The 15,496-nt window shown below is 40.1% G+C and overlaps 1 protein-coding gene across 11 annotated transcripts in view; it reads left to right on the plus strand.

Annotated features, from left to right (window-relative positions):
* CHL1 (cell adhesion molecule L1 like) overlaps nucleotides 1–15,496 on the plus strand; it is a 214,912-nt gene that overhangs the window by 122,408 nt on the left and 77,008 nt on the right. For all 11 annotated transcript variants that reach the window (XR_005293999.2, XM_038410055.2, XM_043518858.1 and 8 more), the window contains 3 exons: nucleotides 6,112–6,296; nucleotides 8,997–9,102; nucleotides 10,853–11,043. Coding sequence is in view for 10 of the 11 variants with exons in the window: in XM_038410055.2 (XP_038265983.1) it covers nucleotides 6,206–6,296; nucleotides 8,997–9,102; nucleotides 10,853–11,043 (388 nt within the window). In the remaining variant the exon portion in view is untranslated. The remainder of the gene's footprint in view (nucleotides 1–6,111; nucleotides 6,297–8,996; nucleotides 9,103–10,852; nucleotides 11,044–15,496) is intronic.

Raw genomic sequence — 15,496 nt, forward strand, 5'->3', positions numbered from 1 at the left:
GCTGCCCCCCATCAGCTCCCTCTCCCAACGTCTGCTCCCCACCAGCAGCCCTGACGATCAGCACCTCCCCCTCACTCCCCGCACCTCCCAATCAGCTGTTTTATGGTGTGCAGGAGGCTGGGGGTGCGGGGAGAGGAGTGAGGGCACAGCACGCTCGGGGAGGGGGCGGGAAGGGGTGGAGTGGGGGGCAGGCCTGTGGCAGAGCCTGGGGTTGAGCAGTGTGCACTCCCCGGCATATTGGAAAGTTGGTGACTGTAGCTCCAGCCCTACAGTCGGTGCCTATACAAGGAGCTGCATATTAACTTCTGAAGAGTTAATGGAGTCACAGTTTGGCGACATCTGCTATAATGGATTTAGTCCTTTTTTCTGTTGTAACAAAATGGATTCCTCTTCCCTCAATGGATTCCTCAGCCCCTTCATTGCAGAATCCTGCATAAAACTCATCGCAAGGAAAAAGGGTAGCATGACACCACTTTGAGATGAAAAACACATTTCCAAGGCAAGCACTTTGGAGCTGCTCTGAAAGCTTGGTGAATTGAACTGTTAATTTTACCAAGTCCTAGATTTTGCAAATCCTTGCTTGGCACATTGCAAACAGCATGAGATTGTTGTACTTTAGCACAAGAATGACCAAAACCATGCACATAGCTGTCAGTTTTGTGCAGCTGTATGTGTGATATATTATGCAAATTATTTAATCAGCTAATCTTCACATTTACAAATAATTTGCATATGACAAATTATGGTGGGGGTCAGACACTGTGCTGCACAAAACTTGTGGGTAAGCTGGAGGGTTTCTATGGGTGTTCAGGGATTGTTAGGTTAGGCAGATGGATACTGGAGTGTTCGGGCTGGTGGATGCTAAAAGGTAGGTGGGGAGGGGCTGATGATATCTAGCTTAGCAGTGTGCCTGAAACATGATAGGGCTGCTTACTGCATGACATCCATGCAAATTGCCTAATACTTGGCAGCCTGGTCTACTTGGCAGCTTTAGTAAGGTGAATCATTTGCCCCCTCGCTGAGCAGACATATGTCCTATCCTCCCTGCTTGACCACTATCTTACTGTTCAGAGCTCAGTGCAGAATTGGGCCTGGCAAAGATGGAGAAGGATCTGAGAAGACATGCTTTTAAGAGCTAGCCCTGTCACACTGAGATACTTAGCTCTTGATCCTTTCTTAGACTTGACACCTGCTACTGTGCAAGAGTGGCTGCAAATAGGCAGTGGAACAAAGTCAAATTCTTCACCCCTAAGGAGAACCTAGCCCAGGACTAGGTCATCGCTTTGAAATCTGCCTTAAGCAAGGGGCAAGTCAATTACATTGCCCCAGGAGCAGCCCAGGAAGCCTACTGTTACTTGGAGAGTCACAACCTGCCTCCCCATCTTCCCCCACCTGCTCTGGGGAAGAAGGAACCTGCTCTAGGCCTGCACCCAGCGTGTCACCTCAGATACGTGAGCCAGCACACTGGAGAGGTGATGGAGCTAAGGCTGTGCCCATTCCTAAGCTCCTCTGATCCCTCCCCACCCAATCTGTGCAGGGATGTGAGGAAGTGGCATCGTTACGTCTCCTTCCCTTCACCCTTTGGTGTGGGTAGCTCCCCTGAAAAAGTGGCAGGGAACACTCTATGCTCCTTTACTTCCTTGTGTGAGTGTATAAAGATAGTGACAGTCTAGCTTAGTGTACTTCTTCCAATATGTGAAGGTGAGATAAGCCTTGAGAATCAGACACACTCCCAGACTGAAATCAGAATTGAGTTTACAAGGATGGGAAGCAGTTTGGTCATAATAATTTGATAAAAAGAAAAGGAGTACTTGTGGCACCTTAGAGACTAACAAATTTATTTGAGCATAAGCTTTCGTGAGCTACAGCTCACTTCATCGGATACATTCGGTGGAGTGTATTTTCCACCGAATGCATCCAATGAAGTGAGCTGTAGCTCACGAAAGCTTATGCTCTAATAAATTTGTTAGTCTCTAAGGTGCCACAAGTACTCCTTTTCTTTTTGCGAATACAGACTAACACGGCTGCTACTCTGAAAATAGTTTGAGAGAAACCACACACATAGCACACCTAAAATAATGTCGCTGTTACTCTGCCTGTTGATGGGTTACACTTATTGCCTCTCGAGTATCTTGCCAGATACTTATCACTAGGCAAATACGCCTGAAAGATGCTGTTGCTTAATTCACAGCTCAGCTGGGTTTTACCTCATACAACAAAACAAAAAACAAAAATGACAATGGGCTCAACACAGCTGCAATTGGGTATTGCCTCAGGAAAATGTAACATCATCCATCTCAATGTGTTCACTAGTTCCCAGTGCTGGTGCAGGCAGCATTCTGCATTCAAAACAGGGGAAGAGAGAAAAAGAGAGAGCTAGATGAACCAACTAATTATAGTGGTCTGAAGAGAGACAAGTCATGTGATAAAAGATCTGTCTCCACTCTAAACATTTCTGTCTGTCTCTCTATAAAAAGTAGTATGGTGAGCTAATGGGCTAATGGAAGCCACCTAAACCTTAGCATCTTCCTTGGATTTAACCTGAAACTCGATTAGATTTGATACAGTTCAGATAAAGGGACACCTCCTTTTCATGTCTCCCTTCCAACATGCTACCTCAGTATGCTTCTGCAACTCTGGCTCCTCTACTTTGGACGTTCTCCCAGATGTCAATGAGTTTGTCATTATTGATACTGGACCCTGAGAGCACTATATGCAAAAGTAGGGGTTTGTTACCAGTAACGTACAACTGGCAAGCTACTCTCTGGTTAGATGTTTGTGAGCATTGTGTGGTGGAAGGCAGATATATCAGCCCTAGAATGGTAAAGGCCCTCTTCCTCATGAGCTGAAAAGAAGTTACCTCAATTAAGGGCTGTCTGTGACCTTTAAACAGCCCCCCCCTTTTTTTTCTGGTGTGAGAGAGAGGGAAAAGAAATAAGAGAAAAGCTGTAGAAGAGCTAGTGGCAGCTGGGAGAAAAGGCTTCTCTTGGGTGGAAGGCTGCTTTCCTCCCTATGGGAGGAATCAACTGAGCTAATGGACAGTTTGGGGGAGGATTGGAATCCAGAGGCCAGCATAAGAAGGCAACACCCCAAAGAGGGGACAAGGAAAGATATTTCTTTTTTGTATTAAGAACGTGTTTCCTTTTGTTTGGCTGAAGAGTACTCCGTGGGCCTACCCCAGGCCAACCTTGTAAATATTGAAAAATAAACTTGAATGAGGAACAAAAGCTCTCTAGAGTGGGACTGATTTACTCCAGCCCCCTCTCCCCTATTGGTGAGTCCCAGGAGGCAAAGGAGGTGCCTTGTCACAGTGTAAACTGCAGTTCCTCTGACCACCAAAGTTGTATGCAGGGCGTACATTAGTTATAAATAGCATTTATAAAGGTCTTGATTTTATTGCCTGTAAACGCAAGTCAGACAATGATGAGCAGGGCAGGGAACATAAGAGAACCTGACACTGCGTAAGTAAGTGTTAGGCAGCCACCGAGAGACTGTCATCTAAGAAAGGACTATGTATCTTGTATATATAGAATATATGATGATTGATGTGGTGACGTATAAAAGGGTTGATCGCACTGATTGTCGGATGACTGTATTACTTACAGATGGTAAACTTGGAATTAACTGTGCAGGTTACCTCAGACAAGTGTTGATAAAGCCTTTATGCTTCACACCACCACTTGTTTTATTGTCATCATGCAAGGTCCAAGAGGAGAATCTGTATAGAAAATTCTAGGGTTTTTTCCCTTTAAATATTTTTCTTAATATTATTTCTTAAATAATTTCTTCACCTGTAAAGACAGGCACCCTTACTTCAGCAAGTCCAACTGTAGTAGGAAGAGAGATGGAAAATAATGACCCTGACTTTCCTCACGTTTACTCAAGTGTAGGTGGATCCGATGAAGTGAGTTGTAGCTCACGAAAGCTTATGCTCAAATAAATTTGTTAGTCTCTAAGGTGCCACAAGTACTCCTTTTCTTTTTTGCAAATACAGACTAACACGGCTGCTACTCTGAAACCTGTAGGTGAAGAGTAACTCATTTGAAGTCAAAGAAATTACACTGGTGTAAAACCAGTGTAAGTGAGATGAAAACCAGAAATAACACATTTAATATACCTCTAAAATATAGCTAAAATAACTTTGTGCATAAAAGTGTCAAACTTCAACATTCAATATGTTTGAGTCTTCCAGGCCTAAAGACTGGTGCTGTAGGTCCTACAGGAAAGATGGTAATCTCCTTTTTCCACTGATCTAAAGCTTCCATTTCTAGCTGCAATGGACAATCAGATCTTCTAGCTGTTAACACAAGACTTAATACTGCTCATGCTGTAATCTGTAAACCCCTGTAATCTGAAGTAAATTTTCAAATTTGAGAGAAGAAATAGAGATTTTGATGGCATGTTGATTTAAAATATGGTGGCTTGTTGAAGCTTCTCAATGGTTTGGATTGTTAGAATAATTCCCTGGAAAGACCAGTTAGTGGATGTAATATAAACCCTTGTCATATAAATATTTAAAAGTGGCAGTGTTCAAGTCCTACTGGAATTCTCTGGGACACTGTTCTGGACCTTTTTTGGGCATCTTGCAACTATTCTGGTACTTGTTTTACAACTATTCTGGTACTCGGGTTTTGGCACTTCTTGAATTCAGCACATCCTCTGAATAGTGGATCTCTCCTGCGGAAGAGTGAGACTGGAGGATTTTGGCATGAGGTTTATCAGTCAGCCTCTTCCTTTGTCTCTCTCATGCTGCTGATAAACCCGGGAATTCTCAAAGATTATTTGAAATGTGAAACAGCAATTCTGATTTTCAGGGATCTTGTAAATTTTGTTTCCACTTTCATTTTACTAGCGTTCAAACTCCCTGACTTTCACTTCCAGATTATCTTCCTCCCTCTAAATAGAACTCAGTCAAAATCTCTATTTCCCACCTAGCTTTCAATCAGAACCTTACAAAGATGCTGAATTCGCCACAATTCCCACCCTGTTATAAACCAGTGGCTTATGACACCTGCCCACAGGCGTTGCAGGTCAGTCAGCTATGCCCCTTTTCCCTCTTGGGCTCTTTAAGGCTGGCTGGTTGGCTTTCTTCACTATCGTCTCTCTTTGGGTAAGAGCGGAAACAGATTATCAGCTTCTTCCATGTAGGGGAAACCTCTGCAGGGGAAATAGGCTGTCTCTCTTTCCTGCCATTTGGCAGTCAGCTGCTGTTGGTTCCTGAGCTGACTTTTACCTCATTCTAGGTCATTTCTTGCCTGATAATTGTCCTGTCTAAGTAATGTTGACATTTGATATCTGGTATATAGTGGTGATTGGTACCCTATAAATACCACAGATAAAGATACATAGATAGCTAAAAAACATATCAGTCTTGTGTTGGTTAATATTTAACTGAGGTACGACAAGCACTACTGACAATCAGAATTGTCTATATACCTGCATTTTCAGAACTGTCTCTTTTTACTCCTCCGTGAATAGCAGTTAAATGCTAATTAGAGATGAAAATTTTCTCCTTTTGGCAGACTCCTGACATTTTTGCCTTTTAACATATAAACCTAGGATGGATAATGGTGGGGTGTGTGTGTAAAGCTTGTATATAGTAATATTGGGATTATGGAAGAAAAGCAAAGGTTTCATAGGATGGTCCTTAGTAGTGAATCAGGTTTGTTTAAATGTCCTGTTTTAAGCATAAATGAAAGATAAAGAACATATAAGATTTATGAATAGGTTCATTGGAGTACAGAATCTCTCTCATTAGATGTGTTACACTGCTTTTCAACTAGCACTATTCTCAATTAGAAAAAATTATGAACTGGAATGATTACAAATATACCCATCCCTGCTCTCAAAATCAAAGCAAAAAGTAATCAAATTTCTTGATTTGGTATAATTATATTTGATGGTATAATTAATGTGCTTTATTTTTTCTGTTGCTATAGTTTTATTATAGTACCTTTCAGAAGCAAAGCGGGGAACTGTACAATTTAATACACCTTTAATATGTTTACATTTTTGCTTTAGCTCTGAACCCTTGAGCGTTGCTTTAATTTACTAATCTCATTAAAGCCAAGTTAATATTGTGAGCTAATATGGCTTTCTCCTCTTTACTAGATTTGCAAGTGCACATCCTTACGTCTCAGTTGAACGGAAGGTGGGAGAAAAACATTCTTTCATTCTGTTTGGAATCCCTGTTTACAGAAGAGAGATGGAGATACTGTTAAGCACAAAAAGGATCAACATATGTCTGCTTTTCTTTGTATTAAATTTGGCAGAAGGTATTGAAATACCATTATCAGGTGAGTTGTAGCTATTTACTGAACACACTGCTTTCTTCCCCCCTGAAAAACACTTTGCTTTCTCCCCTGTTTCAGGTGTTCCGTTATGAATTTTATTCTGTCTTAACATGGTCTTTTGGGAGTTTATACATATACAATTGTAATTTACATTCTTCAGACCCATTTAGATGCTGCAGTGAACTTAGCACATCACTGATCTTTGAGATCCTACCCTCTGTTCTGCTCAGAAGTTTCAATTCTGTCCTTTGCATAAATCTCTCATTTTGGCTGCTGTTCTTTCTGCAGTTGGTCTGATATACATATCCATTTATTTATTTATATGCAGCCTGCTGTTTCATTTTCAAAAGGGAACATATGTGGATCTGTCAGAATAGTTTCATCCCACAAGAATATTTCCCATCATTTGAATGCCGCTTGCAGGAGCACTTACTTTACCTGTGTCTGGCCACGGTACTCATCAAATGGCATATTTTACATAGCTGGTTCTTCTTCAGTGCATGTGTACAATATGTAATGAACCTCATAAAAGGCCAATCCCATTGAGGTCAGTGGAGCTGACTAAAGGAGCAAGGGGTGGAAGATTTAGCCCCCAAACTACATTTCATCGTAGGCAAATAAATAAGGCTGATTACACACTACAGTTTTCTTTTGGAAAAAATCTTATCTCATTAATATTTTTGTTAGATGAATTGTCTCACCAATTATTCATAAAAAAAAAAAACAAACCTGGCCTTTTTTTTCCTAGGCATGCGGGGCCCGATCCTCAAACATAGTTAGGGGCCTAACTCCCATTGACCTCAAAGGCCCCTAAACTCCTTTTGGGGATCTGTGCCTCAGACACTGCAGCCAGAAGGGTCCTATAAGTAGTTTCAAAACATGTTAGGGCTCAGCTATAACTTTAAGGCACTGGCCCACTTTAGGGCACCCCCCGCCAGGCCCCAGAAAGAACTCTGAATGACCCCGTGCCTCCCAGCAATCCCAGCTGCTCTGGAAGACTACACTTACTAGGAGTTTCAACATACACTCCCTTCCATGGCTGGCTAGCTCTACATACCAGTGCAGGAAGGCAGTACCCCTCCTTCCTTCGGAAGTGGCTAGCCCCAGTGGATAGCCCAGAGGAATCCTTGCACTCAGCTGTGTACAAGACTGCATTTGAAGCCAAGGATGGGACAGGTTCCTTGTGCATTCACCTAAATGTAAGCACCAACTCTGGGAACCATCTGTGCCTTAATTTATTTGAATAGAGCATTTTATATTTTAATAAAAAAGAATTCTGTCTGAATATTTATAAGCTAGAGGGAAAGGGTGGACATAATAGAGATGCAAGGGATTCGACATGACATGGTGCAGCAAGATACTACATTTTGTTTGAGCTTTGAGCTTCATGGCCTGTTCGACTTAAAAGTGAAACCAGAGAACATGCTAATTTTCTTGTTGTGTATAACAATGTGATGATCTGTTATCCCAGCTTACAGTTCAGAGCACATTCTCTGTTGTGTGTCTCTTATTCAACACTTTAATTCCCGTAGAAGAAAAGTCAATGAAACATCATTGATTTGCTGTATGCATAGTAACGATGCGCACTCATGCCACAGATGAATGAAAACAGTATGTATCCATAATGGATCCAATGATGTACCATGTAGTGTATCTATGTGTAGTTTAAAACACGCCAGTCTATTAATTTACTCTCCTCCTTAAACTTAATAAATTTGGGAAAACATGAAACATTAATGCTCTCACAAGCAAGGTGTAAGTATTGACTGACTTCTGTGGGAATATTTCTATTCTGAGTCAGAGCTCATCATTTCTAATGGCAATAAAATGTATGTAATATTAATGGCTATGTTCAGAAATATCACTAATGAAATGGAAGGCATGCTCTAGGAAGTGTATACTCATCCATATTCCAGTTTATTGAAACCTGCATGTATTTTGCACATATTTGATTTATCTGCAGATTTGCCACCTGCTTGATTCATTAGGAGTGAGCAGGGGGAAAGTATTTTCTTTTAGTCACCTGGCTTTAAAAAAATCACTCACAAACTCTCAGAAGACATATCAGAGCTCAGTACAGTCATGAGCATTAGAAAGTTAGCCTCCACATTTGCTATCTTTAGCTTATGTTGGAAGAGACTGTGGTCTCTATTATGGCTTTATGAGCTGGAGCCATGCAGGGACGTGGAAGCAGAACACCAGCTATGTTGCAACCTCTCGATGTGTTATGCTTTCAGACAGGAGAACAAGTTATGATGCCTTAGAGGAAAGAACATAGCAATGGCAGAGCAGAATTTTTCTGCTCATGCAGCCCCCATCATTGTTCTACAGGTCCAAAGCCCATTGAGATCAATGGAAAAACACTGACGTGAGTGGACTTTGGATCTTTCAAGTGAAGATCAATGTCTGAGGAGGGAAGAACAAGAGCCATATAATTACTCCATCCCATTATATTCCCTCCATATCATGGAGTGCTGCAGCCAAGCACTGTTCAACCTCCCGTTTGGTGCTGAGACACTTGAAGCACTTACTTCAGAATACTGACAGTGTTTTCATCATCAGGAGAATATGTATAAATGTGCATCTGAAATGTTTGCTGGGATAATGTAATGGGGTCTGGCAACCTTGATCCCTTTAAATAATCTGAACTGTGTTTAGTTTTGTTTGAATAGTACTTGATCTAATCAAATGTCCTCTCTTCAGTTGCACAAGTTCCAACAATTACAGACCAATCCATGACCCAAGTTGCATACCCTTTTGATGAAGACTTTACAATTAAATGTGAAGCTAAAGGAAATCCACAACCCACGTAAGTGTTTCTTTAAACTAGAGGAGTAATCAAAAGTTCGTTTTCCTTTTCTACCTGTTAACTGTTGCCTAAAAATTGTTCTTACTTGGCAGGGAAAGGGAGAATTGATGCACACTAATCAGCTTAGAATCTGGGGGATAGGTTAAGTTTTGTGTTCCGTTAGGCCACCCAACTTTTATTGCTTGATCTCTTCCACTAGCTCCATGAATAGGGATTAACATGCCTTTTCCTGTTTGGAAATGTTTCATTTCTCAAGTATGTGCTAAATTTACCCCCAGGTTCACACAAGGCTGACTCCGCAGTATTAAAAGAGATATGTGGTGTGTAATGTCAATCAAAGGGTACCAGCTGTCCACTTACTTTTCACACTGCTTAGCCTTCCCTCCCCCATGAAAATACCAAACTCATTAAACCAAGTGCCAAGTATTCACATTTACATTTAATTTGATATTTTGTATGTGCCTAATATCACAATAGTTATCTCAAATATAAGCACAGGATAATATTTTGCATCAAATATTCTTAATATAAATTTATGGGTTTTGTGATAAAATATTCTGTGAAATTTTACCAGTCAGGTTGTTTGTTCAAATTGATTAAATTATTTATTAACTCGCTGGAGCTCTGTGTATGTGTGATTGTGATTGTACAGTACTGATATTCATTACTCCACAAAGTGAACAAAGTTTAAAACTTGGTGGATTTTTTTTTTTAAAAAAGACAACTGTCATCTTAATACTAAATAAGACACAGTCATTTTCAAGATGGCTCTTACTGAAGCTCTGCAGCATGTTAACAACTAACTTGCCCTGTTTCGTGTTTGATTACGAATTGAAAGGTCAGCCTACGTCAATTGTTGCCAAGGTTTCCTAACATTCTGAAAAGGGCAGGTCAGAAAACCGAATGTCCATTCACTGAGACATTCTGACTTTTTATTTCTCATTCTGCATTGGAGTAAAAAGTCAAAATTTCCCACAAAATTTTTATTTGGGACCATCAAAACTTTTTGTTTCGATAATATCAAAACACAGTATAAAATTTATATAGAGAGATAGATATATCTCTACACATAGTATTATATAAAAGTCTAAATGAAACATTTCATTTTGATAAGATAAGTGTTTAGTTTTCAAATATACATAAGCCAGAACCAGTGAAATTGTTTGTTTGCATGGACCACTCCCAACGAAAAGCACCAAGTTTCCTATAGCTTTGGTTCTAATCCAAATTCTGTAGTTCCTTTCATTGTGGCCAGTATTTTGAGACTTTCAGAGTAGCAGCCGTGTTAGTCTGTATTCGCAAAAAGAAAAGGAGTACTTGTGGCACCTTAGAGACTAACAAATTTATTAGAGCATAAGCTTTCGTGAGCTACAGCTCACTTCCGATGAAGTGAGCTGTAGCTCACGAAAGCTTATGCTCTAATAAATTTGTTAGTCTCTAAGGTGCCACAAGTACTCCTTTTCTTATTTTGAGACTGTGACTTTCATTTATTGTCCTTGCCTTCAGTCCTGGATTAATATTTCATGTCACAGTCAGTGTATCTCAAAGTAGCGTGCTCAATAGGAGAGATGTGCCCCATAGCTAATGTTAGCTACATTTCCCTTGGGGCCTGATCCAGCACCGTAAAAGTCAAAGGGAATTTTGCCATTCACTGTAATGAGTCAGGATTGGGTCCCTGATTACCATTATGCTTATACTACAGCACATTATTTTCCAAGGCCTTATGTTTAATGTTTGTATTACCTTTCAGTTTTAATTGGACTAAAGATGAGAAACCATTCAATCTACTATCTGACCCCAGGATAATTGCATCCAGAAATTCAGGAACCTTTGTGATCCAAAATCAGGGGATGATAGCTGATTTTCAAGGGAAATACCGTTGTTATGCTTCAAATGAACTGGGCACTGCCATGTCAGAAGAAATCGAAATAATAGTTCCAAGTAAGTTTCTCAGATGAAATGCTGTGTTTCTTTTTATTGATAAATTGCATAGTCAATTGCTTGACCACACTTTGGTTCATTATTTCTTCATGAAATATAATCAAGACCAAATAACCAATGTCAGTCAGATTTATTAATATGGTACAGGAGAAAGGTTTGATATTATATCAGTCTCCAAAGAACAGTCCCATGCAGTGATGTTGCATTCACCTTATGCAGAAGGTGTACTCCCCAAGTTACACATTTCAGCTGATATTATTTATATGATTTTATAAATTACAGCACTAAAATCCAATTCATCAGTTTGTTCCAGTTCCCTAACCTTTTCTTCTGTTCCTTCGTTATCTTTGTTTTGGATACTAGCATTCCAGGTAATAATCTGTGAAGGTATATCCCTAGCTTGTACTAGGACACAGAACAGATGTATCTTGATTTTGACAAGTTTCCTAGCTGCTTGTGCCAAATGTTTACTTCAGCAAATACAAGGTGTTATGGGATACTTAGCATAAGTGAATAGGATTATGGTACAGGCTGGTTTAGGCTATATCACTATTACAATATTTGTGGTTAATATTATTGGGGCTTAATGCATTTGATTGATTTGATTGATTGATTACCAGCATATATTAGTCAAAATTTTAATGAAGGGAGAGAATATTAGATGCTATCTCTGGATAACAGTGAAGGTGGTTGTCATATATGGCATGCTATGATATTTATTTATTCTAGTGTGCCATGGTCATAGCAGCCTAAAAAGTGAAACTGAAAGCTATAGTTATTAATATTCAGAATGTCTCATATTTCCCCTACTGTCCTCCATATCTCTTAGGGAGCCCTAAGAAACATTCAGAGTTTTTCTTTGTTTAACCACAAGACTTCCTAACCAAGACTTCCTGTGGAGCTAAGTTTGCCACACTTGTGAATCAGTTTGACAGGCCCTTGCAATGCAGCATTCTGACATTTTAAAGTGCTGTCATCATGTTGTGCCCAAGCACCACCATGGTGCAACATAAGGACATCGTGTCAAACCATCCCTCTTGAGATGTAATGTCCCAATGTGATGACTTTTCACAGGCCTCAGAACTGATTTCAGACTTTTTGAATAGCGGGTCACCTCAAAAAAACCACCTGTAATCTGGGAATCCTGATGTGGTAGTCCCGTGGTAGTCCCGCATATCCCTAACTTCTTCGTAATCACTCCAACCACTTGCTATTGAGTGGTATGAGGCACTTCTATTCCCCCCACTAACTCACTAAGTTTATTCCACAGCATTCTCAACTCCTGTTTGCTAGGAATTAATGACCAAATCTGAGTAAATAGCAAGGGAGTTCAAGATATTACCACGGAACCATCAGTACCTTCTAAGTTTCCTAGTACAAATACTAAAAACATCCCCCAAATACTTTAATTTACAAGGAACTGGGTAAATTATGTACATATTTTCACAGCTATATTAATTTGGAGAGCATTTATTATTCACTGATACTTGCTGAATAGAATTCACCATGCTTTATCTCTAGAGAATAAGCCAGCAGGGCTGTTAGTACAGGCTTTTTTAATGGCATCCTCAGGAGAATTGAGTGTTTGGTGGCAGAAAATGATTTGCTTTGACTTGATTATTTTTTCTCTACTGAGGCTATGAAAATAAACACCTTTTTAATGCCTTCTCTTTTTATTTTTCACAAGTCATAGCAGTTTTTTTGTTGTGTTTAAAACAGCAGTTTTGCTCATTCAATGCCACCAGTCCTAGTACTTCGCATTTCTACAGCTTCCTCTATCAAAAGATCCCAAAGCACTTGACAGACATAGGGCCAATGGTCCCGCTGAGATCTGCATGTGATGGAGGCCCTCCACATGCTGATTTCAGCCTTTGCCATGGAAGGGAGTGGTCACCTATCTCCTTGGCAGTATCTCTGGCCATTTGAGTGCAGAGGTAGAAGACAATAAGGAACATGCATCATCCCTCCACCAGCCCTGTAGAAAAGTTTATGCAGCCTAAAGCTATTTATTTTTCTGGCATCCTCCTTCTGTGCCATGGAACATCTGAGAAGTGATCTAAAGGCAGCTATAAATAGGGGAAAGCCTGGCAACATGGCTTCATGGGAACTGTGCTGTCACAGAAGCTTAGAAGAGTCTGGGAAGGAGAGCCAGAGCCAGGACAGAGAGTCCACATAAACTGTTCTGTATTGGGGCAGATCCCCCAAGTTACACAGGGAGCAGAACCTCTTGATCTTTCTGTGGGGACAAAACATTTCTCTCTCTCTCTCTCTCTCTCTCTCTCTCTGGTTTTATACTGCTGCTTTTACCCATAGTACCTGAGCACCTTCTGCATAAAATCAGAAATAAAGTGAAGTCCTTGATGGACTTCATGGAGTCTATGGAACTTCTTCCTTTTCAGGGAGATTCTTTCCTGACTGAGTACTCTGAAATGAAATCTATGAGAGGAGTCTCCCAGGGTTTCCTTTTTACTGACCAGTTTTTATGGATACTTTTTTTCTTGAGAGGTGTGCTCTATACACTAGCTATCCAGTTAAGCCTCATGACACCCTGGCCACAAAGGTCAGGTGTGTGTATATATAGGAATTACTTCACTCATCACTAAATTTCAGCTGCCTGTAGGGGTGTAACTCATCAGCACTGCACAACAGTTTGACTCCAAATTGTATTTTCAGTTGAACTGAACTGAATGTCATAGTGTGAGTTAAAATGATTAGTCATTACTGGAGGGGACACAGTAGTTGTTTAATATTACCCAATAATTTTGGGCAGAGTGAAAAGAGCAACATTGCCATTCAAAGCTCTAAGCAGAACACAATTATTCACTTTGGAATCTAGCCAGGGCTCTGGGGTGATACCACTACTCATAAGAAGAGTGCCGGGGGCCCTTTAGTTTCCCAAATGGTGAGGACGTCAGTTTTATGTCCCTTCTAAAGTATGTCACCTCCAGCAGTACAAAGTCTTCTGATATTCTGGTGATCCATTGACTCTGATTCCAAAAGAAGAGCTACTTAAATATACAAAAACAGAACACTTTTCTTAATTGATGCCTGTTTCTTGAATTTTGGAACCTGTAGTTGAGGCAGGACATGTGGATAGCTTGATATGTGCTGGACAAGACTTCCTTCACTGCAATAAGGGTGCTTATATTAGAAGTAGATTTCCATTCCCTTTATTGTATTTAACTGAATTGACCAAGAACTATAGTAGAATCGCAATGCATGTTTATCTAAGCATATGTGTATGTTTAGTGTCCATATACAATTAAGTGAAAAAACAGGCAGTGCAGATTATATAGTGTGACACATGTTAAATGCCATAAAAAGACAAGGATGCAGACAACAACCACTGTACTACTGAACTTATAATTCTGTTACTTTAATTATTGAATGTGCCTAATGTCAGAAGGAGAAATTGAATTAGGACTAGAAATTTAAATCTTGTATTTAATTGATCACAAGGTACCTGCCTCCTTGGTGAAATGTATACAAGATTCATTTAAAGTATATTTATAGTTACTTTCCTTAAAACACTTAAAACTATAGAATGAAAGCATAGCATGAAAATAAATCAACCAAGAAATAAATTCACGAACAGTATCTCACGTTATCGATTGCACAGTCCACCTAGAAGGCAAAGCCTGTATCTAAAATTTGAAACAGCATACCGAATTCTGTAGTGAAGAGACCAAAAGGATTCTTGAGTTGAGCTAAAATAACAATTGGCCTTAGAGCACTTTACAAAGGTGAATGATCGATATTATCCCCATTTTACAAATGAGAAAACAGAGTGGTTAAGTAATGGAGCAAAGTCACACAGCAGTTTGTGCACGAGCCGGGAATAGAACCCAGTCCTGTTGACCACCCAATTAACCAATTAATTCACTGTGATTATTCTGACAGTCGCCAAGTCATTTATGGGGATAAACACTCTTCTTCTTGGGAAAGGGTAATAGTGAAAACCTTCCATGTAGGCAAGGACTAGCATCTATCCCATAGTAAGATACCTTCCTAGATTGACAGCCAGCCATTACATAAGTCAGTTTAGTGTGGAAATTAGAATCTTTCCATAAATTAGGAGAATCATCCTTTGTAAACAGTTCAAAGACTGTAATGAGAATTACTAATTTAACTCCAAATTGCACTGTGCCAGGACTGAAATTATACACTGAGACAGATCTCAGGCTGTGTCCAAGCTGTGCTCAGCACAGTGCAAGTAGAAAGAAGTCATAAGTCATATTTATGTCCCTCTGGTTTGCTGGCCACTGGGTTGATCCCTGGCATAAAGAAGATCAACCTTAGGGCTGCTCTAATTACTGCTGATTATCAATGGCCAAGGAATGCTCTGGGTATTGGGGATTACCAGAGAATAGAGATCTTCTGCCCATTGTCCCCTTAGCAGCTTATTCAAGACTGGGCAACAACAGTGTGTGTGTGTGTGTGTGTGTGTGTGTGT

The sequence above is a fragment of the Dermochelys coriacea genome, chromosome 7 (assembly GCF_009764565.3).
Source record: "Dermochelys coriacea isolate rDerCor1 chromosome 7, rDerCor1.pri.v4, whole genome shotgun sequence".
NCBI classification, from domain to species: Eukaryota; Metazoa; Chordata; order Testudines; family Dermochelyidae; genus Dermochelys; species Dermochelys coriacea.